Genomic DNA, 23,814 nt, shown 5'->3' with positions numbered 1-23,814 from the left:
GAACATTTGAATCACTGATTCATTTAGAGTTTATCCCAATGTCAGTGAATCTCTGTCCAAGTGACTCTCCTGTTGCCTCAATACCATTTATAGGAAGCTCACTTAATGCCTCTCTGTTGGTTTGAGACCTCCTTTAGCTTGTACTACATTCCCACAAGTTTTGGGATCTCCATTTGAAATTCCACATATGTACAGCTGTTTAAGGTATGCTTTTTCCCTACACTAAGCTAATGAATGTGAGGGCTATGTCCATTTTGTTGGCCTGTGTTACCAGAATTTAGAATAGTGCCAATAACATGTAAGAACCTCAATACTTATTTGTTATATTTGGTGGATATTCATAAAGTTCTAAATGAATGTTTCCCTTTTCCCCACAAATAGGTTTAAAGATCATTTAATATTTTTAATTGAATAACAAATATTTCACAGAATGGAAATTTTTAAATGGGCAATACACTATATACAACATTACACACTTCTATTTTGAGGTACGTAACATTTTCTCTTAAGGACAACGTTAATATTTTTAAACAAAAACATTTATTTTAATCTATATGTTAATAAGAATCAAAGATTGAAATGTTTTATGTCTACAGAAAACATTTATATCAAACAAGATAAGTCATTTTTATATACAATAGACACTGGGACTTTGTAGATGCAATATTAATCCTTTTACCCATTTCTAAAAAACCCCAGAGGTCCAGAATAAATTGCAATATTCTGAGAAGCATGAATGTGAAATGGAAACATGAGTGTGTGAAAGCAAGTCACCTTCCTTAAGCCTGAGCCTAGCTCATTAGGCCCAAGCATTTGCTTCTCAATGTTATTTTACTGTTCTCTCATTGACGTTGAACTTCCTTTGCCACTCAGTAAGGAATCCTCTTTTTACTGAGGAAGAAACTTAGATAACTGTATGCTCTAGGTGGCAAAGAATTTGAGAATCGACCAAGACTTCAAGACATTTGCCTTGCAAATGTCAATAATCTGTATTAAAAAGTGTGGCATCCCATTGTAAAACTATTAATACATTCAGTTAGTTCCTTTTCACTCTACTTTGGCAAAGCAGCAGCATTAATGGCAAATTAGCACTCAGTTTCAATAGTATGCAAATATATCTTAAAAATCATATGTCAGTGAGATAGTAATTATCTAAGTAAATGTTAAATAGTAACAACCTTAATAGCAGTTTTAATGGTATAAAAAATAAAAGCTCAAGATCTCCTTCCTTTATTTAGAAACTAATACTCTATTTCCCTGCTCCTTATGATTCAGATAACTATTAATGTGTTTGTGGCATTTTTATAAACATATTGAACTTAATTTTTTCAATTACATCCAATGGAAACTCTTTAAGAATGAAGTTTCTGTTTTTAGATCCCTTGCTAAGCTCTTTGAAATAAAAGAATATAGAATAGGAGACATAGAACTTAATCCAACTGTTAAGATGAGTTCACTACATTGTTATGCTGAATGAATTTGTACAAGTCACAAGTCTTCTCTGATTATCAGGTACACCTGCAAAATAAGGGGACTTTGCAATAAATCCCTAATATTCATTCAGATTTTAAGTAATCTAAAATCCTACAGTTTTATGACCTCTAAACACACAATTCTTTATGGCCATGTAGCTGCCAATTTAACTGATCACATTTTTCAGGCTAAGTAATAGAAATAAAGGATATCTTAATCTGTATAGGTATGGAAAACTGCAAATTAAAAAAAAGAAAAAACCTAGTGAGTGAAATTGAAGGAATTCTGCAAAAGAGCCTTCAACTTAATGGAACTATCCCAGATTTGTGCTATGCTGCAGCTATAAACATAATAGCATTTCAACTGAACAATTTATGATCATTCGATTCTCTAAAATGAAGCAATAAATCTAATAAATCTAATTTTGCCCTTGAAGCTATATATATTTTGTACCAACTATGAAATCACCCAATCCCAATAGTCTTAAAAACATTATTGTTAAACAGTGTAAGTCTGCCAAATGCCTAAATAATAGTCATAAAATTTAACTGTATTTGACATTATGATGTACAGAGTTCTTGGAATCCAAGATTTAATTCCACTGGCATGTGCAGTCTATAGGTTCCTGGAGAGTGTACATAATCTCAGTGCCATTTCCTGAGCAATACAGAGGCACAGTTAAGTTTCGTACTCCATTTTCACGACAACACTTGCAGAATCTTAGGTGACTCTCAATGTTGATGTTATATATGGTAGCAGATGGGCATTTACCATCACATGATGCAACATTTATCTGTAAGGAGATATAATGAGAAAAATTACCTTAAAATTTTTAAAATACTGGTTACTATTATGTTCCACTAAAAAGTCAGATGAAAGCAAGGCTTTCTTCCTTATCACTTTAACCCTCAATTTTTTGCACATTAAAAGACTGTGGAAAATACAACATTGAAACTCATAGAAGTCAAAAGAGCCATTCCGTAATGATGTCCAACATAGCAACACTGACAGAACTCAAAGCATCAAATGTGCAAACATATTTAGACAAATGTGTGAGATATGTTAATCACAACCTAATCTTTCTGTTGTCACCTGTGTTATGTCATGACTCAAGTAGGCCATTGAACTGGGTCCTTTGAAATGTGGCAAACATGACTATGGCTATTTTCATTGAGTAAAATTACATTGTTAAGGCAATATGTGGTCAAATATATTTAGATTTAATTCTCATCTGTCTAGATTGCAATTATTATTTAGAATTGCTGATTGTTTATGTTAAGAGTAATTCATACTTCTTCACAAAAAGAATATTTAATATTAGAATATAGGAATTATCTTAAAGTTAAATATTGTATGTTGGTATTTTGTTGGCATACAAATTTGTAAGTATATATGTTATTGACACATATGCTTCTAGAAAATCACACACTCTTTGTGTAGCAAATGATATTTTCCACTTACAGAGGTTTGGCTTACACAGTCCTGTTTCCTTATGACTGATTTAATCGTCACTTTCTGGCATATTCTTTCTTCTCGTTTGCCTAATAAAATACAGAACATATTTATTCATTAAAAGACTATGCAAAATTATTTCTTTAATATAAGAATATTTAAATGAAATATAAGTATATTTAATTAATTATATTAAATTAAATATAAGCATATTTAAATGAAAACTGATGTATTTGTATGAAATATATTCCAGTATTAAAAGATATTTACAATTTCACTCTTATACAATAATTTAATTATTTAAATTAATAATTAGTAATTTAAAATTTAGAATTCTATCCCATGTGCAACATTTATTTTCGCTTTCTAAATAAATTATATTTTCTTGCTTAAACTTATTTTCACTTATTTCTTATTGGTTTAGAATAAATATCAATATCATAAATCAAAACTATCTCACACATGATAATGTTAACATGAACCTGTGTTGTAGTACATATGTGTATATAAATTAAGTTGGGAACAAGTCATGATATATATAAGCATATATATAATAATATATAAGTAATGTACAAACACATTTATACATCAATTTTAAAATAAAATTAAGAGACTTAAAGCCACATTATCTTAGTAGACATGAACATAAAATAATGCAAAAATGCAATGAATTATTTATCAACCATACTGAAATATATGGATGAGTCATACTTGATTTTATGGCTTTGAGATGATCTTTTATAATTTTAAGTTAAAATATTTTGTAATCTTTCATGGTAAATTAATATGCATTTGTGTGTGACAGATTATCCCTAGATAAAATGCACCCAAGAATGTATATTTAATATTGTACAGTACACGATGTAACTCCTGAATCAGGATGTGAAAGTCCAGGGTTCTCCCTTCACTTGTTACTAAATTGCTTTGCCATGTTAGGAAAGTCATTGAATCATTTTGTTGAATTTCCTTGTTTGCAAAAGGGTGGAATTATATCACCAATTTTCAAATGAGGTTAGCCATGAAGTCCTCATCTGAAATAAATGCTTACATGAAATTCCAACATGTAAAGTAGACCCAGGTTAAGCTACTCTGGTTGAAGGAGAGATGGGTAGCTAAGAATTAAACTGTCCTTGTCAAGGTCACCCATCACCTCCAAATCGCTGAATTCAAGGGTCACATCTTAGTCCTCATCCCACTTGACTTCTCTGCAGCATCTGATCTAGTTCATCACTGTCCTCCCTAATTGGCTTTGCTCCTCCTCAGTCTCCTATGCTTGTCTTTCCCCTTCCCTGACCACTCTACTTCAGTAAGGCAAAAGGCTCAGTGTGGTTGGCAGAGCAAGACAGTTTTGTGTCTTGAGGTGCTTTCATTAGTAATTACTTCATTAACCCTCCTCATTTCATGCAAATCCGAGGAAAAGGAATAGTCAAGAACAAAATCATCTTTACCATGACCTAAAAGGTACCTTACCCCCTTTTTTTCTATCCCTCTCCTCCCCTCATGCTGTGTTGTAGCCATGTTTGCTATTTCCTCTGCTTTGAGCTCTTCATTGTCTGCATGCCTCCCCTACAACACTGAGTCTCTGCTCAAGTGACATCTCATCCAAGAGGCAGTTTCTAAGCCCCCATTTAAATTAGCAACCCAGCTACTCTTATTCTCCATCTCTTATATTTGGTGCTATTTTTCTTTAGACCACTCATCACTACTTTACATATCAGTATATGTGTGTATGTATTGTTGCTTTTCCCCTTTTATTGGTAATAAGCCCTATCAATACAGATATTATTTCATTCATTATTATATCCCAATGCCTAAAAGGGTGTCTGGCACATGTAGGGGCTCAATACAAACCTGTTCAATAAGATAGTTCATTCAGTGATTGAAACTGGGACAGCATTAATTCATTATTAGCTGAGTATGTTTGTACTGAGAAGCATTTCCTATTCATTCCTCAGAGACCTTATTGTGACACATTTTGTTAAGCACAGCACCTGCAATAGTATCCAACCTCCACAATTTCTCCAACACAGCCTGTTCATCCAAAGCACAGATCATAGACCAGGGTTCTCTAAAGTCAAAACAGAACTACTTCGTACATCCTTACATATCAGATTGAGAGAAACCAATGTGGATTATTATTGATCTACAACTTCTCAGAACTGGGTAGAGTTAAACGGTCCTGGACCCAGGCATTGGACAGGCCTAAAGCCTTTACTGACTAATGCGATCAACTTCTGTGAACCTTCATTTTCTCATCTGGAGTGGGAACCATCCTTACCTCCCAGAAGGCTGTAAGAACTAATTATGGTCCTGACATAATGGGCTTAGGAGTATCAATGTGTGGCAGGTAAATGGTTGTTCATTACGTTAGTCATTCCCCTGTCTGCTCTCACGTAAAATAAATATGGGATTATAAAAACCTGGACCCTAACATTACAACATGACTCTCTGCCTGCATCTCATCCCCAAGGGAGACCCTAGACATGGAGGAAGTAGAAAAGAAATGAGGTATAGACCTCTTCAGATTTCACAGTAAAATTTCATTCTGTGAGCTCCCGATACAACAACTATTTGATACACATCAGTTTTCACTTGATTCTGCGAACACTGAATGAAAAATTACTTATTTCTATTAAATTGAAAAATTTAATTAGTGTGTATCTAAGATCTCTAGTAATTAAAAAATGCATAAGTGATGTTATCCTACCATCAAAGTCCAAGCAATGTAACTCCTATCAATTGATCTTTGTCTTCCAAAAATCCCTATGTCCCTTAGAACTTTAGAATGTGACTTTATTTGGACACAAAGTCTTTACAGAGGTAATCAGGTGAAAATGAGTTCATTCGTGAGCCCTAACCCAATATGACTGGTGTCCTTAAAGAAAGAGGAAATTTGGAGACAGTTACACAGGCAGAACACCATGTAAACTCGGAGACAGACATCTACAATGCAAGGAGACAGGTCTTTCCCTCCCAGCCCCAGTTAGTAAAACTCCCAGCCAACATCCTGGTTTTGAACTTCTAGCCTACAAATAGGTGAACCAATGGATTTCTCTAGTTTAAGCTACTACTTTGTCACAGCTGGCCTATAAATCAATCCAATGACAAGTTAGACATCAATCCATTTTATGTTGAATTATGTTGCTTGTTTTTGGTTTATATGTGTTGAATTTGGCTTTTCAGACATCATGTAAATAAAACTTGGTCACATATAGCTTAGCACCACCTCAGTCACAGGAGGTTTGATATGAACAAATTACTTAACCTCTCTGAGCTGAACATCATTCAGGATAATTTCAAAACCTATTTTATTGGATTTTCATAAGGAATAAATATTGTGCAGAAAATTTAAGAGTTTCTGATTTTAAACTGTTAGTATGTTCCATGGTATATATTATAGCTATGTTGCATTATTACTTTAATACATTTAAATAGTCTATTCAATAAGACTGTTCAGTTCTGAATAGTAAAACTACTCTTACATATTTATGGAATTTACCCCTTCATGAAGTTCAGAAATATCATTTGAGAAGCATGACAATTTATACCTAAGAATCCAGTCCTATATTATGACATTATTAACCTGAACTGTTTTGCCCTTTTCCTCAAAGCATCCTCAATAATTTTTAAATTACTATCTATGCCAATTTTCCAAGACCTTCCATGTTTATATTGACAAAAATTCATAAACCTTTTTTTAAAAAAAGAAAAATAGTTGTATGAATATGCCTCTATTCTATTTTAGTCCCTAGAGTATACAAAATCATTATGAAATAAAGCCTTATAATTCAAACAAACATAAAATGTATTCACATGACTTTATTATCAGTATAACCATGGGAACTTTTACATGTAGGTTTTAAATGCACTTCACCAAAATGATATTTCCCAAAAGAATAGAACCACAGACTTGTTCAAATAAGTCTGGAATATATTGTACTTTCTGTGTCCTTACTACAGTCTCAAGGTCATTCTTACTAAAACCTGTTTAACTTTGTATAGTTCAGAATGTTCTAAGCAAATGTGACCACACAGCACTCAGAAATTTAAAATCTATTTAAATCCTCTGCAATCCCTTTTGGGTAATGCCATAATAAAGAAATTTCCAACAATGAAATTAAAATTTATCTAAATTAAAAACATTGTATGTAAACTACAGAAGATAAAGACTAAATTAAAAAGTTATCAACCATACCAGTCAAAAATATTGAAATAATTTACTTTATATAATCTGTTCCCCTCTGCATCATAGGAATTGAATCCTATGAGATTGGGATTTAATTCCTATGATGCAAACTACAATCACTGTGAGTAACTAAAACTAATCTATCAAGTTACTACATGTAATATGTCTTCACTTACAGATCTTGCAACAGCCTTCATTATATAGCTTTATAATTCCTTCATTCTAGGAAAAGAAAAAAGAAAGAAAGTAAAAAAAAAATACAGAGTTTACCTATTTCATCCTAGACCAGAAACTGAAAACTAACTCTCCCAATATTTTTTTTATCAAATATCACAAAGCCTTTATTGGAAAATGATTGGAATTTAACTGTTTCTAGTAAGAATTTCTTAGGAGCAGATATTTTATTTAAAATCATATTATCTATTATAAATTTCATTAGTAATATGAAAAAGAATGCAAACAATCATGCTTCTTAAAAAATATCTTTTAAATGCTTCAAAATATTTTTCCAAAGCAAAATAATAACAACTATTCTAAATAGACGTTATTATATTTTTTCAACTCCTCAAGATAATCTAAACTACTCTTTTACACTAGATTGAGTTTCTGAACGTGATTTTTCAATGCCATATCTCTTTCTTTAATACTTTATTATTCAAAAATGTTCCATACCTTAGGATGGCTCTTGGTCTAAGGGTCAATTAACAAAATATTATTGATTAACTTTTATAATTTTCATAGTAATTACTAATTGCATTTAGTCACTTTCAAATTATAACTCAAATAAGAGTAATTTATCCTATGAAAATGAGTCTGTGAAATATCATGATGCCTAAGTTTAATGCAAGAGCTTTAATTCTGTGACTTCAGTTCATGTTATAGTCAGTTGACTAGCCATCAGCAGTAAAAGCAAGTTTCTTAGAAAAATAATCAATGGAACTATGTTATTTTTCTATAAAACTGAACAAATCTCACTTTTGTTAGGGATAATTATTGCCTGAATAATTAAAACTGCAAAAGAATCTCCAAAAATAAAATTTATGTCACTTTTTTAAGATCCATTCTCCCAGCCAGGCACAGTGGCACATGCTTGTAATCTCAGTGGCTCAGGAAGCTAAAGCAGGAGAATGGCAAGTTCAAAGCCAGCCTCAGCAATGGCAAGACACTAAGAAACTCAGTGAGACCCTGTCTCTAAATACAAAATAGGGTTGGGGATGTAGGCCAGTGGTTAAATGCCCCGAGTTCAATTCCCAGTACCCCAAAACAAAATCCATTCTCCCAATAGATTCTTCTCTAAGAGAACAGAAAATTTGAAGGGCAAAGCTAAAAAACCAGCAATGCTATACTAAGTCCTTCGGTGAACTGTGCACAAAGAAGCTAAGGCAAATGTCTCATAGGCCAGCATGCATTAAAAAGTGAAATGAGCCAGGCACTGTAGAGATGTAATCCCAGCAACTCGGGAGGTCCAGCCAGGAGGATCGCAAATTCAAAGCCAGCCTCAGCAACTTAACAAGACCCTGCCTCAAAATAAAAAATAAAAAAGAACTGGGGATGTGGCTCAGTGGTTAATGCATCTGGGTTCAATCCCCAGTATCAAAAAAAATAAAATGAATGACATCATGAATCTGGCCATTTGGCTAAGAAAAAAAATGGCCAAGTTCAATTGATTACAAGGGAGGCTAGGTTTGCAGCATAGGATTTTTCAAAAATCCTTTGATCTACACGTAAAAACCTGGAGATAGTGAAGTGCCCACTCAGAAAGTCAAATATGGATCACCATATAAAACTCAAAATAACAAACTAAGGAAATAAAACAGAGCTTTCATTTAGGCAAGAAAATAAAATATGGAACATAAAAATTAAAATACAATGTAAGTATGTCCTCAGATATCTTTAAATTATATTTAATACAGAATTTTTTTAGATATAACAAAGTACAAACCATTTTGCACTCAGTCTCATTAAAAGGGGGACAGACCATACTGTAGTTCAGGATCATTGCTCCTTCCTCAGTCTTAATACACTCATATGTGGTACAGTTATAGTGCCAGGTACTTCCCTCCTAAAAATAAAAGAGAAAGCTACTGTTGTATATGTTAAAATCTGCTTAATTTCTTAAGTAGAATATTTCCTATCTTACTGAATCAAATTCAAAAAGATGCAGAGAACTTCTTGTAGAATAAATGTTTTATCTAAAAATGTCTCCAAATTTACATAAAACTATTGAATACATACTAGTTGTGTGTGTTTGTATTTAGTTTCATATAGAATAGACATGCAGTTATGAAATAAGGCAACAGAGAAGAAGTTAGAAAATAAGTATCTCTTCGTACTAAAAAAATAATTATCTAATTTGGCCAAGTGTCAAACGTCTTACTCTAACATTTCCTCACTAATTATAAAAAAAAAAATCATATTACTTATACGGCTCCTCTCTTGAAATGTGTTTATTCTTCCTTCTACTCTCTTATCAGCAAAAATTTTTTAAAAATATTTGTATGATAGTGCTTATTGACCTATGGCTCTAATTGCATATACCTTTGGTTATTATAAAACCTATTCCTATTCTTTTAACAAATACATAAACATAACATTTTGTTCCTGATTTCAAAATTCTTATTTAGAAATAAAGTCAGCTGAAGTAATTATTACACAAATTATTGGGCTTAGTTGATCTATGTCTTTATTTTATAAGCTAAAATTTATAATTATAGTTGAATTCTGGCTTGAAGATGCCTTGTAGACCAGTAAAAAAATGTTAATGAACCTTACTACTTTCTTTTCTCTAGATTCTATCTCACTTTATAAATAGTTTCCAGTCTTCTGTGAACCTTAATTGGAAATGATCCATAAGTTTAGGTGTAAAAGAAGATAAAATATTTTAATTCAGGAAAGAGTAATATTTAGTTTATAAAAAATTAGCAGTTCTATAAATTTTTTTTCTTTTTTTAATCTGTAAATGGTTAGAAATCAGCATTTCCTACAGCCAGTTTCTCACATCTAGGGGGAAAAAGTGAGGACCTGTTCTAAAACTACTTTGAGAAACAATAAAGCATGTTTTTCTTTTGACAACAGAAATTATCAAATGCTTTAAAATGTAGCAAATGTGTACTGCGTGGTAAGTGTATTGTTATGGTTATGTTTAATATATGCAGAAGTGTGTCCATGGGTATGTGACACTTTTCAAATTTATGTATGTATGTATGTATGTATGTATTTATTTATTTATTCAAGATGTCATCTTCAGAAAGTAACACAGAGGCCTACCTTCCAAGGAGCAAATTTTAGAAAATAAGGAATGCACACCTCATATATAACTGATGTTCCATTTTCCATATGAAATTTACAGGATACATTTTTGCAGGTTCCACAACAATCATAATCACTTGGGGACGGAGTGTATACCTGGTGCTGCATATAGTGACAGTACACTGAATTAGCACAACAATATAATTACTTTTTATTGAATTAGTCCTGGACGTGTTTCCCAACATAACTCTGTGCTCTCTCAGAACAGCCATAGGCATTTCTAAGGTTGAGTTTGAAGAACTTCAAATAATAATTGATTTTATATAACCATATTAAAAGTAGATGTTAACCTTTACATCTAATAGCCAAGATTCATCAAGCAGGTGAATTGTGATCTCAGGTCAAGTTAGCTGCCAAACTGTAGATAATAAGACTCTTGAAGCTCAAGGTCATACACAGGAAAGTAGAAATATGCTTTAAATGAATGTATTATTAAATTATAGACTGTTGAAGAACTATTCAAGAGTACATTTTTAACTCATGGAATATTCACTAGTTCAAATTCTGTACCTGCCAATTTTAGATTCATTAACTCTTTTATTAGAATGACTTACAAAGAATACTTACAATATCACATTCTTTTGAACAGTTCACCATTGTAAAATTCCAAGTATGAAAGCCTGTATTGTTATCTTTCTCTTCCAGACATTCAATTTTATAACAAAAGTCCCCTTTAAAATACTTTATCATAGATTGCCCAGGGTTCAACACTGATGCCTCTTGAAATACACACACATCATCCTTTTCTAAAGTAGAAAAATAATAAAATAAAATATTGTTTTATATCAATCAAAGGAACCTATATTCAAGCCTATGTTTTCATGGTGATATGCCAATTTTTCAAAATCAAGTAAGATCCTTATGCATTGGTAATAACCCTAGAATTTACTTAATAATGAATGCAGCACATTCATCTCTTTCATTCAATAACAATTGATCTGTAAAATCAGTTTTTTTATTTCCTCCAAAATCTATATTTTGCAGCAGGTTTCAGAAATATGAACTGCTAGCAAGGGGCAAGCTACTGCTGCTTTCTCTTCAGGACACTGTACAACCACTGATGGACATGGATGTGGAAGGAGGAAACATCTAATTCACGATGTTGGGATTCTGCAATGTTCATGATTTTTAATTGTTATTTCGAGAGCAGTTATTCAGTTTTTAGTGTTACAAAATAAATAGTCACATAGCTCATATTTCCTGAGGGAGCTAGCCAATTTGACACACTATTGTGTCTTTGAAGTGGCATATCAGGGTGGGCTGGGATATGATAAACTCAGCTTTGCAGCACTTTGTGCCTCTCCAACTCTGAACATAAGCTTTCTCTAATATAAAAATACAAAAATTTCAAGACATTGAACAAAAGTTTTACTTCCCATTAGCCTACTATTACTTAATATGAACAGTCATTATTTCATAGAAAAATCAACTTTATTCATGCTTTGCAATGTTAATATCAAAAAAAACACAACCAGAGGCAAAAAAAACCTCACACATTTAGATATTGCCTGTTTTTAAAAATTAAATACAGACATATTAAAAAGAACCCTAGTATCAACTTTAAAGCCCTTTGAGAGCTCTGAAAAAAAATTTCCTTCCTATTATTAAAGTTCTCAGAACATTTTGAGATATTTCAAAAGGAAAATTAATAGTACTTTTTTAACTCAAATATTGGTGACTGGTTTACTATGTATATCTCTCAAGCAAAATCATTTTAAACTTATAAATAGTAGGCAATATATAGCAATAATATTCATCTATCATTTAGAAGTCACTTAAAAATTAGTTACCACAGAGATACTGAACACATCCACAGTCACTCTGAAAGTTATGATCTATTGTAGTAAATTCTCCCTAGAAGAAAGAAATTATTATTATGTGACTTATATAGCTTATTGTGACAATTGTTAAAATATACATTATAACATTTAATAGGTGCCTTACCACACAGCTAAACACACAATAGGAGCTTGACAAATATTTCAGTGATTATGCTCAGGTTAACCTAGTGATAATTTAATGTGTAGCCCATGAAAACAATAAGTGACTGTGGATCACTCAATCTTATTAAGGTTCAATTTCATTACTGTTAAGTTACAGAAGGTGGATAAGATAATCTTTATGGTCTGTCCTAACTTTAAAATTATATTGTTTGATTCTGAACTTCTAGAGGGCATTTGGAACTAAAAGAGAACTTGTTACCCCTGGAACTTTGCTGGGTGGAAATGTTTGTGAACTTCTCTATGCAAGTGGTCCAGAGCACTAAAGTCTGCATCCAAACAAGGCTGCTATGGCAGACAGAGCAGCAGCAGAAGATCTAGCGTAACAGTTAATAGCATGGACTCATGAACAGGACTGTAACCCTGTTCTGCCAATCCTGGCTCTGCTCTTCACTAGCTGTGTGAGCTAGGGCATGTTACTTAATCAATCTGCACCTCACTTCCATTATCTGTAAAATAGAGATAAAATATTGCTTGCCACCTAGGATTATTGAGAGAAATAAATGGGTCAACGTACTTAAAGGGCTTAGAAATAGGCCGACACACAGAAAGTACCATATTATCTTCAGTTGTTAGTAAATGTTGTCATGACAGGTATTCGTAACTTCCCTATAAGGAATGCCCAGGACCAGACCTAAACTTTTTATATTGGTACATTATAATTATGCATAATAGTGGGATTCATTATGCCTTATACATGCATTTAACAAATTTGATCAATCCAGGCCTAAAGTTTTGAGAATTACATTTTAAATATCAACTTTTCCTGGGTTCCTTTAATTTTCATATCACATCAGTAATAAAATGAATATGATTCTTGACACAAGAAAATTATCCAAATAAATGTATAGTGACATATAAAAGGCATTTTACCATAAGCTACTATCTTATTTTTTATAGTGCCTTATATATTAGTTTTATTAGCATTAATTCATTTGGTGATTTTATGACTTTAGTCAACAGATGTCATTCCAATTTTATTGGAAATAAAATGTCCCAGTGGAGTTTTAAAAAAATTTACCAGTGAATAAGATGATCCAAACATGCAGTGAGGAAAAATTAGGCTAGTCCTAACTCTTTAGGTAATTGCACGTCTGTTTTTTAACAATTAAAGCCAGAGTGCTCATTCTTTTCTCTCAAGTTTAACTTTAGATTTTCTATTCTTCCATTCTATGCCTATTACTTTTGAGATCTTATCCACATATTTAGTTAATACCTTTATTCTCAATAGTACCCACATAGAGGAATTATCCACTTGATTATTCTACCAATACTTAGAATATTATATCAAATATGATGGTATTTTTTTAATCCTATGTAAGCATCCTTCTCCCTTAAAGTCAGTAGTAAAATCACCTTCAGCTACTTCTACTTTTGGCCATTATGAATAGTATTGCTATGACATTTGAGACATCTCTCAATATTAAAATAATATTTTTCCATATTTTGCTTCATTTTAAGACCAGTGACCTTCAATAAGTATAATGTTAGTAGATTTAGTCACTAAGTTTTAAAAAATCACATGTTGAATTTTCCTGTCTCACATAAAATATAAAAGGTTGACTTCTGTAATACAAGAGCACATCATTTTAACCTAGCTCAGTATAATTTAATGGAGATATTTCCATAACTCTGAAGAATTCAGAAATGAAGGAGACAAAGGAAGAATAAATTTGAACAATAAGATTATCAATCAAACTCTGTGTTCTTACCACTTCACAAGTTGGCATTATAAGGTTCTCACAGTTACACTCTAAAAGGCAAAAATCAACATATTTATATTGATCAACATATATCAACTTATTACAATAAAACTTTTAAATTGGAAATTAGTTACCACAACGCCAGGTTGGACAACATTGTCCAGAGACATTTTCTTTCACGAGATTCATATCTTCTGCACAGTTGAGCAGTGGTATAGGACAAAGATTTGTTTCACAAACTAGAAGGAAAAACCACAGGGGTAAAGATGAACTTTGTATAATTGCCGTATCTTGTTACCTACCATCTTGTTTACTGATGCAGCATGTGTACTCATCTCCCAAGTGCTGTCTCGCCACTGAAGGTGCAGATAGAATAAGTGACTCATAAGTAGGTCCCACGAGAGTAGTAGTGCCAGCACAGCTCATCAGGTGCAAAGCCCCAATAAAGGGTTTGCTGTGACAGTGCTACCAGGCTTCTTAAATAAATAAATATTTCTAGACATTTCTTAGACACATCTAAATATTTTAACTCATTAAAATACACTCACCACAGTAATACTGAGGACAACAGAGATGTGTGGTATTAAGATCCACCGTTAAAAATTCCCCCTCAGAACATAGTGGAATAGGTTCAGTGCAAGGTTCACACGCTAAAGGGGAAACAAAAAGCCAAAAGTCACAGCTGAGCTGAAAGCAAAATAACTGTTATCTCAGGTTATCATATGCAAATCAAATAAAAACAAAATACGTTGATACTGAATAAAATAAGAAACAAGGAAAATAAGACATAGTTCTTTATTTGATCATAAAACAATAATACTGCCCAGATATATTGCTTTATGTTTTTCTAAGTCCAGTGACATATAGAACACTATCTTATCAGAAATAAAGGGCATTCAGATTTCTGGAGTAAATTATTCTTACTAAGACCTAACTGTCATTGATCGATTGAAGTTTATTATATTCACTACCCTTGATTATTCTAATTTAAGGAATAACAATGGAGAAGACACTTGTTCCCTTAAGCTGCTCAGCATCCCTCCCGACTCTACTATCTCTCTGAATGACCTTGAGAAATGCCCACCCACAAATCCTACAGTGACTGTGAATCAAGGTGCCTCATTCTGACCAGGTCACTTTGTGCAACAACCCATTTTTGACTAATCAAAATCTCTTTCCACGGAACTTAATCATAAATAAAGGCACCCAGGGACAAGAAATGACTGGAACTGGCTCAATCATCACTGTTCTCCACCTGGATCAGCTGGCTTTTCTTCCCAGAGCCCAGCCAAATAGCTTTATCTTGAGCCTATGTCCTTCCCAAATCTTTCCAATAATTACTTGATCTACCCAGAATCCATTGACTTTTGCCACTTACAAAGAACCTTAACTGATTCAAACAATTGTGTTTTGATATTCCTAGATGTATATCTGAAACCTATATGAATCACCAATCTTTGATATGACAATTCATTTGAATAGAAAAATAAAGAATTCTTTATTTTTCAACAGTTTTCAGACAGTCTACTTAGCTCTAGTTATTTCCAAGACACTCTATAGTTCTACCATTCTCTTTTCAGATTATCATAGGCCACACATGATGTGCAGAATGTGAAGTTTCAAAGAGGTCCTGTAATGTCTTAGCAGAACTTATTATTATAACTGGTTCTTTAAGGAAAGCCAGTGATAAATTTTTCTTTAAAAAATTAGATACTTGCTTATTAAAGGAAAAAACTTTATTTTATTGTCTTGATCATGTTTTAGACAGATATATATGTTTTAGACAGGTATTAATAGTAGTAACTGTCAAGAGTCATTTAAAATGTTATACTTTCTTTTCTGCAGTTCTTATTCAGTTTTATCCCTATAAGTATAAAATTAAAATATTGGTTACCATCAGTCCCATGAAATTCAAAGCAAATAAAAGAATTTCCCTACATACTCCCTCTTATTCCTAAAGATTATCTCTAGAAGACTCACCACAGAGAGGGGGAAAACAGCAAGGTTCTCCCTGCTGAACTTGAATCATAAATTGGTCTTTTCTGCATTCTGGTGTTGAAATAACAGGGCACTTGAGTGGGTCACACTCTGCAGAAACACAAATGTATTTAAAAATTTGTAAGATGAAGAAGTAAAATAAATTAAAATAAATGTAACAGTGTTGTTTTGTTCTTTGTTTTGAATTTAGTGATAATTAAAGATCTTGATGTTAATGGAAACATAGAAACAGCAACCCTACAATCTTTTATGATAAATCATATTTTGGAAATGCAGAGAAAGAGATTCTAGTCCTCTATTCTGAATGAACAATGAACCTTACTCACTAAGATTAACCTTACTCCTCATTGATTAACTCACCACATTTGTACTGTGGACAACAAGAATGAGGACTATAACCAACAACCAATTTTTGACTAGTTGTACATATTGGAATGGTAGTTTCGCACAAAGTCATGTCACATCCTAGAAGCAAGGAAAAGAGCATTAAAAATAGTAAACAAAACTAAAACTAAAAACTTGGATTGTGAACTCAAAACAGGAAAAAAACTTTCACTAACATAGTTTTTATGCCATAATCAAACATAATCCATTCACAACAATTTATACATAAAAAGAGAACAGCTTTAAGTTTTGTCTGGTATTATCTTTCATCCCTGATTGTCACAACTCAAAGATCTCCATACCCTTTCTCTTGTCATATATTGCTGAATAATATTAATAGTCAAAATTTTTCATATGCATTTGCATAATTTGCTTTGAGAAAATGACATTTATGGCAGGACTGCATTGTTACCTCAACCCCTCTATGTTTGTTTAGACCAAGAATCAAGGATAAGCTGCTTTATCACAAGGAATATCAATGTATTTTGCAATGTATTTTGCAATTAACTGGCTAGGAGGCTTCAGCCTGTGCACATACCACAAACTTCCTTTGAACAACAGGTCAGCTTATCAATGATGCCTATGACAATTTCAGCTTCTCGTTCACAAACAGGTGAGGGCTCTTCTTCACAGTCAGGTTCCATAGGAATGATACTTCCATTCTCCAAACATTTGTACAGAGCACATTCATCAGTACCCCCGTTCCAAATTTCCCCAGCAGTCCGGGGTTGATCTTCACTATCAGTGCAAGCTTGAAGAAATCAACAATGTTATGTCACTCATAACCTAGTCACTATAAATCAACCTGTGATGTTTCAGTTTCAGACTATGACTTGATCCAGCCACATGGCTGACATGTCACAAATCTATCCTGTCTCAGATTCCTTTTTCTACATTAGCTACTACCTTAAATTTTTATTTAACCAAACTTCGTGTATATGCCACAGAAAATATTTTTCCTTCCTACAACTATCTATAAATTTATATGTCCCCTGCTATAAATAAGATGATTTTTGGTTGTTTTAATACATATAAGGTATTATCTATACAATAATTTAGGTTGAATAAACTCAGTGATATGAATGTGAATTAGTTTTAAAATATTGATTATTATAAATGAGTGGCATTAGGAAAAAAGTAACCCCTATCTCACATTAACCTTCACATCATACTAAAATTTAAAATATTTCCACTTTAAAAATCTAAGAGAAAAGAAGGCAATTAGGCAAAATATTATCCAGTGACTAAACTCCATTTAAAAAGTTTTATTTTATACAAATATGGCCCTCTAGTAGTTTGTTGTTGTTGTTGTTTGTTTTCTGTTATGTTTTGTTGGTGCTGGGAATTGAACTCAGGGGCACTCAACCACTGAGTCATACCCCCAGCCCTATTTTGTATTTTATTTAGAGACAGGGTCTCACTGATTGCTGAGCACCTTGCCATTCCTGAGGGTGGCTTTGAACTCACAATCCTCATGCCTCAGCCTCCTGAGCCACTGGGATAACAGGTGTGTGCCACATGACCAGGTTCTCTAGTAGTTTTTTAAGGAATAATAAAGTTAAATAGTTAGACAACCATATCCTCAGAATCCAAGCACTTCTCTAGCAAGTCAAGCTCATAAATCTCTAAAGTTGTGAGCATAACTGTACCTATGTATTCTGAAGTCTTCCACAGGCTTTTCTTTATGGGGAATCACAAGCTTGTTTCTAAAACTATATACATTCACTTCTACTTGCCCTTCCTTTATTACGTATTTCCCTCTTCTGACCATAAAGAAGATCCCTATGACTATCAAACTACTGTGCAGTGATTTCCTCAGTTTGTCACATTTTCATTTGCCACAACCATTTAGACAATGTGTCAAAATTAAATTGTTGGAAAATGACAGCAGAAAAATTAAAAATTTCCCCAGATAATAATTCTATCTGCTGTTTCTAGAGTGCTTATTTTCTCAAGGCACCATTAAATGAAAAATTATTTTTCTTGCCTAATGTTTCTCTGCACTGACCTGATAGGTTACTAAGCACTATCATTTTTTCCATTTTATAGAGGCATAACCTCAGGCTCAGAGGTAAAAATGAACCCTAATGACAGGAAATAACTAGATTTTAAATTCATCCCATAACCTGCATTTTTAATTCTTAATCAGCCATGATCTTTCCTAATTATTATGTATATAAAGATCAAAACACATCAGAATGAAAGCTACTAATTTTGTTAACTTCAATTTAAATCATAGTAACAACACATTACAAATAAACTCATTCCCTTTTCAACGCCTAGATTATCTTTGATTAATTTTTCTCAGCCTATCTTTCCAATATTTAAAAAGGTTCTTATCCGTGTGTTAAATCCCAAAGAAATTATTTTGTACTTGACTTCTTACCACATTCTCTCTCTGGAATGCACTGAGTTTTATCTGGCCTGTGGAGAATGGTCCCATTTTTGCACACACAGTCTTCTCTTAAATGTGAACATGAAGAGTGTCCATAGAACCATTTGTTCAGGCACGTTCTTGCCTCACAAGGTCGCACACAAGGTTGATATTCTTTCCCGTCTGGGCAACTCAGAGCTATGAACAAAGAGGATGGAATTTGCTAATGATAAAAGTAACTCATTTGAATTCTAACAAAAGAAAGAAATGTCAGCTTTTCTTTGAAAGGGAATTTTGCACATTTTAGTCTCTTCAATGTCCATTTTTCATTTCCTATGTAACTATAAATCAGGAGCAAGACCATTGATGGGTATTTTTTAAGCATCTTGCAGGTGTCCAGCTAATATTAAAAGTTCATCTGATTTATATCAAATAAGTCTAGGCAGTCCAAGTCTGGTTTGCATGTAACCAACTATTACAAAGTTAGTGCTCTGTGCAGCGAAATAAGGTGTGACATGTACTCAGAATAAACATGGAGATAAGCTTTAAACAACACAATTTGACCAAGTCATAAAAATATGTGGGGCATGTTTAGGTTTAATCCTTCACTGTCAAAAGAAAATTATTGCTGAACAGTCTCTAAATGATGTTTGAGAAAATTCCTATTGATTTTCAATATTCTTCAAAAAGTTATACTGTTAAAAAAGGAATACTCAGAAGGTTGGGAGTGTAAATTAGTACAATATCAGTGGAGAACAATTTGACAGCACCCAGTGCAACTGGAGATGACATACATTCCAAATGCATCAGGAATATGCTGCTCTCAAATAGTTCATCTGTAGAAGGAGGAAGACAAAAGGGATGAGAAGGGCACATAGAAGCCTTATGTGCAACATTAATTTTTTTAAGTTTTTGCTGGTTCATTATAATTGTACATAATAGTATAGTTCATTGAGATATTTTCATATATGCAAATAAGATAATTGGCTCCATTTCATTCCCCAGTATTTTCCCTTTCCCTCTCTTCCTCCATGTATTTCCCTTCCTCTACTCTGTTGGTCTCCCTTCCATTTAGTTACATATTTTTTAATTAGCAGATTATACATAAAGGTGGGATTCATGGTGATATATTCATATGTGCATATTGCATAACTGGGATAATTTCATTCCCCAGTTCCTTCCCTTTCATTTTTCTCCTCCTTCCCCTTCCATTCCTTACCACTCTATTGATCTCCTTCTATTTTCTCACAAAAATAGAAGATCCCTGTTTTTTATTTCTTTTTGTCTCTCATTTTCTCATATCAGAGAAAAAAATTGACCCTTGATTTTCTGAATCCAGTTTATTTCACTTAGTATGATGTTCTCCAGTTCTATCCAGGTATATATCCAGCAAAGGACATAATTCCATCTTTCTTCATAGCTGAATAAAAGTCCTCTGTGTATATATACCATATTTTCTTTATCCATTCAATTGTTGACGGGTACCTATGCCGGTTCCATACCTTTACTATTGTGAATTACATTGCTGTAAACATTGGAATGTAGGTATCTCTGTAGTATGGAGATTTCAGTTCTTTTGGAGCAGGATAGCAGGGTCAAGTGGTGGTTTCATTCCTAGTCTTCTGAAGAATCTCCATACTGATTTTCATAGTGGTTGTACTGATTTGCAATCAAATGGGCAAATGAACTAAACAGATAGTTCTCAAAAGAAAAAATGCAAATGGCCAACATTGTATGAAAAAATTTTCAACATCATTAGCAATCAGGGAAACACAAACCAATATTACACTGAGATTTCATCTCACCCAAGTAACACTATCAACCATCAAGAATAGAAATAATAATAAATATTGGTGAGGATGTGGAGAAAAAGGAACACTTGTAACTTGTATTTGTAAAGTTGAGTGATCTAACTTGTTTGTGACATATTCCTTTTTATGCATTTTATTCTTATGATTACTTTGTGACTAAAAATTAAAAGTAAAATAAAAATGAATAAAAAATAATGTTACTTAATGATTAGAAAATATTATGGAGTTAGTGGTTACTTACTGCAATAATCAGGTGTTCTCCAATGAATGCAGATGTCAAACTTGTTGCACAGAGCCACATAGGCAGAAAGAGCATCACATTCATAATTCCAGAAATACGTATAATTGATCCACATTTTTTCACAAAAGTTCTTTGGTGAAACCTACAGATGCATTTTGACTTGGGATAAGCTATATTGCTTTATTTTTCTAAAGTCCCTAAGGTAGACTAAGATAATTTGGAAAATAAAATGATAGCAAGTTAATACTCATTATTAAATCTCATATTTTCAAGAATCCACAATACTAGATGTCATCCCTGAATTTATATTTTCCAACACATTTTAAATGAGATAACTGTTATCTGTACCTATCTACATAAATCTTTCTTATAAAGATGCAAAAGAAATAGAGTAAGTCAGGCCTAGCAAAAATCTATTTCTGATGTTATGCTTTGGGTTACAATCATCTCTTCTATACATTGCACAGGAGTTTCAGCTATTATAGATAAAACTAGAAGCTACCAAAGTATTCTGTAATAGTACAGAGCAGCATCCATTAAACCAGTTTATAAGTGTTTCTTAAAATTTTTGTATTAATATTCCATGTTCATCTCAGATTCTATAATTTGTTATGTTTCATTTTAATCAGATTCTTTTTTCTACAGACTAGGTTCTGTTTTGACTTAGAGACACCTGAAATCTCAGTAATTTAACTTATAACTCTAACATTTATTCCAATTTTTTTCTCCACTCATTCATTCAGTAATCACAAATTGAGTATCTGTATAGATGCTAAATTCTGAGTTTTCCTTTTCTCAGTCCAATTGCTCCTCTAGGGGTTCAGGTCTGTACTTGCCTATAGGGAGGAAAGAGAAGTCCACTTAGCTGATGGGTGACCTCTTCGTGTCTGCCTCACTTTATGTTTGTAGAAGAATATGGTCACTTCTCTGTTCCTGATCATCCCTAAGGTAGTACTTCCCTGGAAGCCAGTTATACCGTGTCTAGTATGGTTCAGCCTGATTTCAGTTGCCTCAACCAATGTGATCACCAGCTACTATGAGTGTGTCCTCCATAGCTTGACCCAGTGGCCAAAAGCAACATCTTTTAACACCAATTTCTCCATGATCTAGAGCTTGGAGTATGGGTTCAATACAGTTTTCTGGAGGATTTTGTCTTGACCCAGTTTTAAGGCCATAAGTAGATGTCTTTGAGTTCACCTTCTTAAACAACAGGTTACACCCACACCTCTGTCTTTTTTTCCTATATTAAAAATTTATCTTTCTACTCCTGACTATAAAAACATAACTATTACCTTCCCCAATTAAACTGATTTTTATCTATGTAGCAGATCAAGTTATTACATCATTATATTTTAAGATATTAGATAATTAGCCATTTGTGCAAGTGTACAATTTCTCATTTATATCTGGACTCCAGCTTTCCTTTTTTGCCATCAAATTCACTGGGAAAATCCCAAGAGAAAAGTTGAAACTATCACAGACTAAATGACCCCCTGTGTTATCTCCCAACATTTTGAAGAGTCAAACTGAAAACTTTCAGGTCAACATTCCAAGTTCTCAGTTATTGATGCAATTTTTAGAATTCATGGTGCTTTAAAGAATAGATTAAAGTGACAACAACATGCATTAAAAGTATTGCTTTTTAAAATTTTATGTGCATGCATTTAAAAAATTTAAACACTTAAAACTTATTTCCACTCAAATCTCTAAGTAAATAGAACCTCCATTTATTCTATGATTTCAGACTCTTTACCTTTCCCCTCAGAGAATTCATAGAGCAGGATAATTGTAGAATCTACATCTCCCTATCTAGCACATAGTGAGCTCAATAATTCCATCATTCTCCTTCCTAGATTCTTCCCCTCCATAAATGTGGCACCAAACTGCTTCATTATTTTCCTTACATGAGCTTTTACCCCAAATATTCTCTCTCCCTTCTCTCTTGGCAAACCCAACCTTCCTATCAGTTCAAAGGTCTAAACCTGCACGAACCCTTTTCCACATCTGGTCTTTTATGCACCTTCATATTGCATATTGTAATATACCTATTCACAGATTGCCTTCCTTCTAGATTTCTGGAAATCAAGGGAAGTTCTTATTCCTGTATCACCAAAGTCTAACATTGTGCCTACTATGTGATAGATGCTCACTAACTTTTTGTTTAACATTCTGTGTTTGTCCTTTGTCTCTAACAATGAATTTTTTAATTACATAGATTATTTATGTATTAATAACTCAAGTCACAAATCTAGGGAGTAATAAAGATCAATTAAATTCTTATAAAGTTCTTGTCAGTTCTTACAAGTATACACCTAAGAGGCCAGAATCATGAGGAATTGATTAAAATTTCAATGTCTTATTTTCTAAACTGGGTAATCAAATGCAATTGATTTCTTTCTCCTGGAGGCACTTATTCATAGGAAAGAACTTCAATTTTTTAAGCTGTAGGTATAGTTCTAACAAAACATGGGATAATTATCCTTCCTGTATCTGTAAATCTATAAATAGTGATTCTGAATTCTAAAATATACTGGCAGAAGGTTTAGAGATAAACTATTCTCAGTAGAAAAACATCATAGCAAAAACAGAAATTTATTGGCTTTTACTTTCAATATGTCTAACATGACAGTTCTTATTTATGGTTGCTTTGGCTTACTTTATCATGGCACGGAATGAAAACTCTTCTATTTAATAACTCAGTGCAGGGACTGCAATCATGCTCAGTACAATTCCTAACAGGTCTTCTTGTTGTTACTTCAAAAGATTTCTCAATTTCCCAGCTCTCAATAAATAATTCTATGTCTTCCATATTCACAATAATTGTTCCGTTTTGCATCCTCAGATCATCATCTGGATTTTCATTGCAAATTCCTTGAAAGAACA

At 32.9% G+C, this 23,814-nt stretch overlaps 1 protein-coding gene across 1 annotated transcript in view; it reads right to left on the bottom strand.

The window, feature by feature from the left end:
• Positions 1-393: 393 nt before the first annotated feature.
• Positions 394-23,814, bottom strand: part of OTOGL (otogelin like) — a 122,831-nt gene continuing 99,410 nt past the window's right edge. Inside the window, exons 43-58 of the mRNA XM_079141184.1 lie at positions 23,588-23,802; positions 20,932-21,073; positions 18,892-19,077; positions 17,044-17,256; positions 16,482-16,586; positions 16,104-16,211; positions 14,672-14,773; positions 14,258-14,362; positions 14,133-14,173; positions 12,211-12,274; positions 10,988-11,166; positions 10,418-10,522; positions 9,054-9,173; positions 7,288-7,333; positions 2,935-3,014; positions 394-2,266 (exon numbers count right to left, since the gene is read on the bottom strand). Coding sequence (XP_078997310.1) covers positions 2,066-2,266; positions 2,935-3,014; positions 7,288-7,333; positions 9,054-9,173; positions 10,418-10,522; positions 10,988-11,166; positions 12,211-12,274; positions 14,133-14,173; positions 14,258-14,362; positions 14,672-14,773; positions 16,104-16,211; positions 16,482-16,586; positions 17,044-17,256; positions 18,892-19,077; positions 20,932-21,073; positions 23,588-23,802 — 2,012 coding nt within the window. The 3' untranslated portion in view covers positions 394-2,065. The remainder of the gene's footprint in view (positions 2,267-2,934; positions 3,015-7,287; positions 7,334-9,053; positions 9,174-10,417; positions 10,523-10,987; positions 11,167-12,210; positions 12,275-14,132; positions 14,174-14,257; positions 14,363-14,671; positions 14,774-16,103; positions 16,212-16,481; positions 16,587-17,043; positions 17,257-18,891; positions 19,078-20,931; positions 21,074-23,587; positions 23,803-23,814) is intronic.

The sequence above is a fragment of the Sciurus vulgaris genome (genome assembly GCF_902686455.1).
Source record: "Sciurus vulgaris genome assembly, chromosome: 5".
NCBI lineage: Eukaryota > Metazoa > Chordata > Mammalia > Rodentia > Sciuridae > Sciurus > Sciurus vulgaris.
This window is presented reverse-complemented; position numbering and strand designations above follow the sequence as displayed.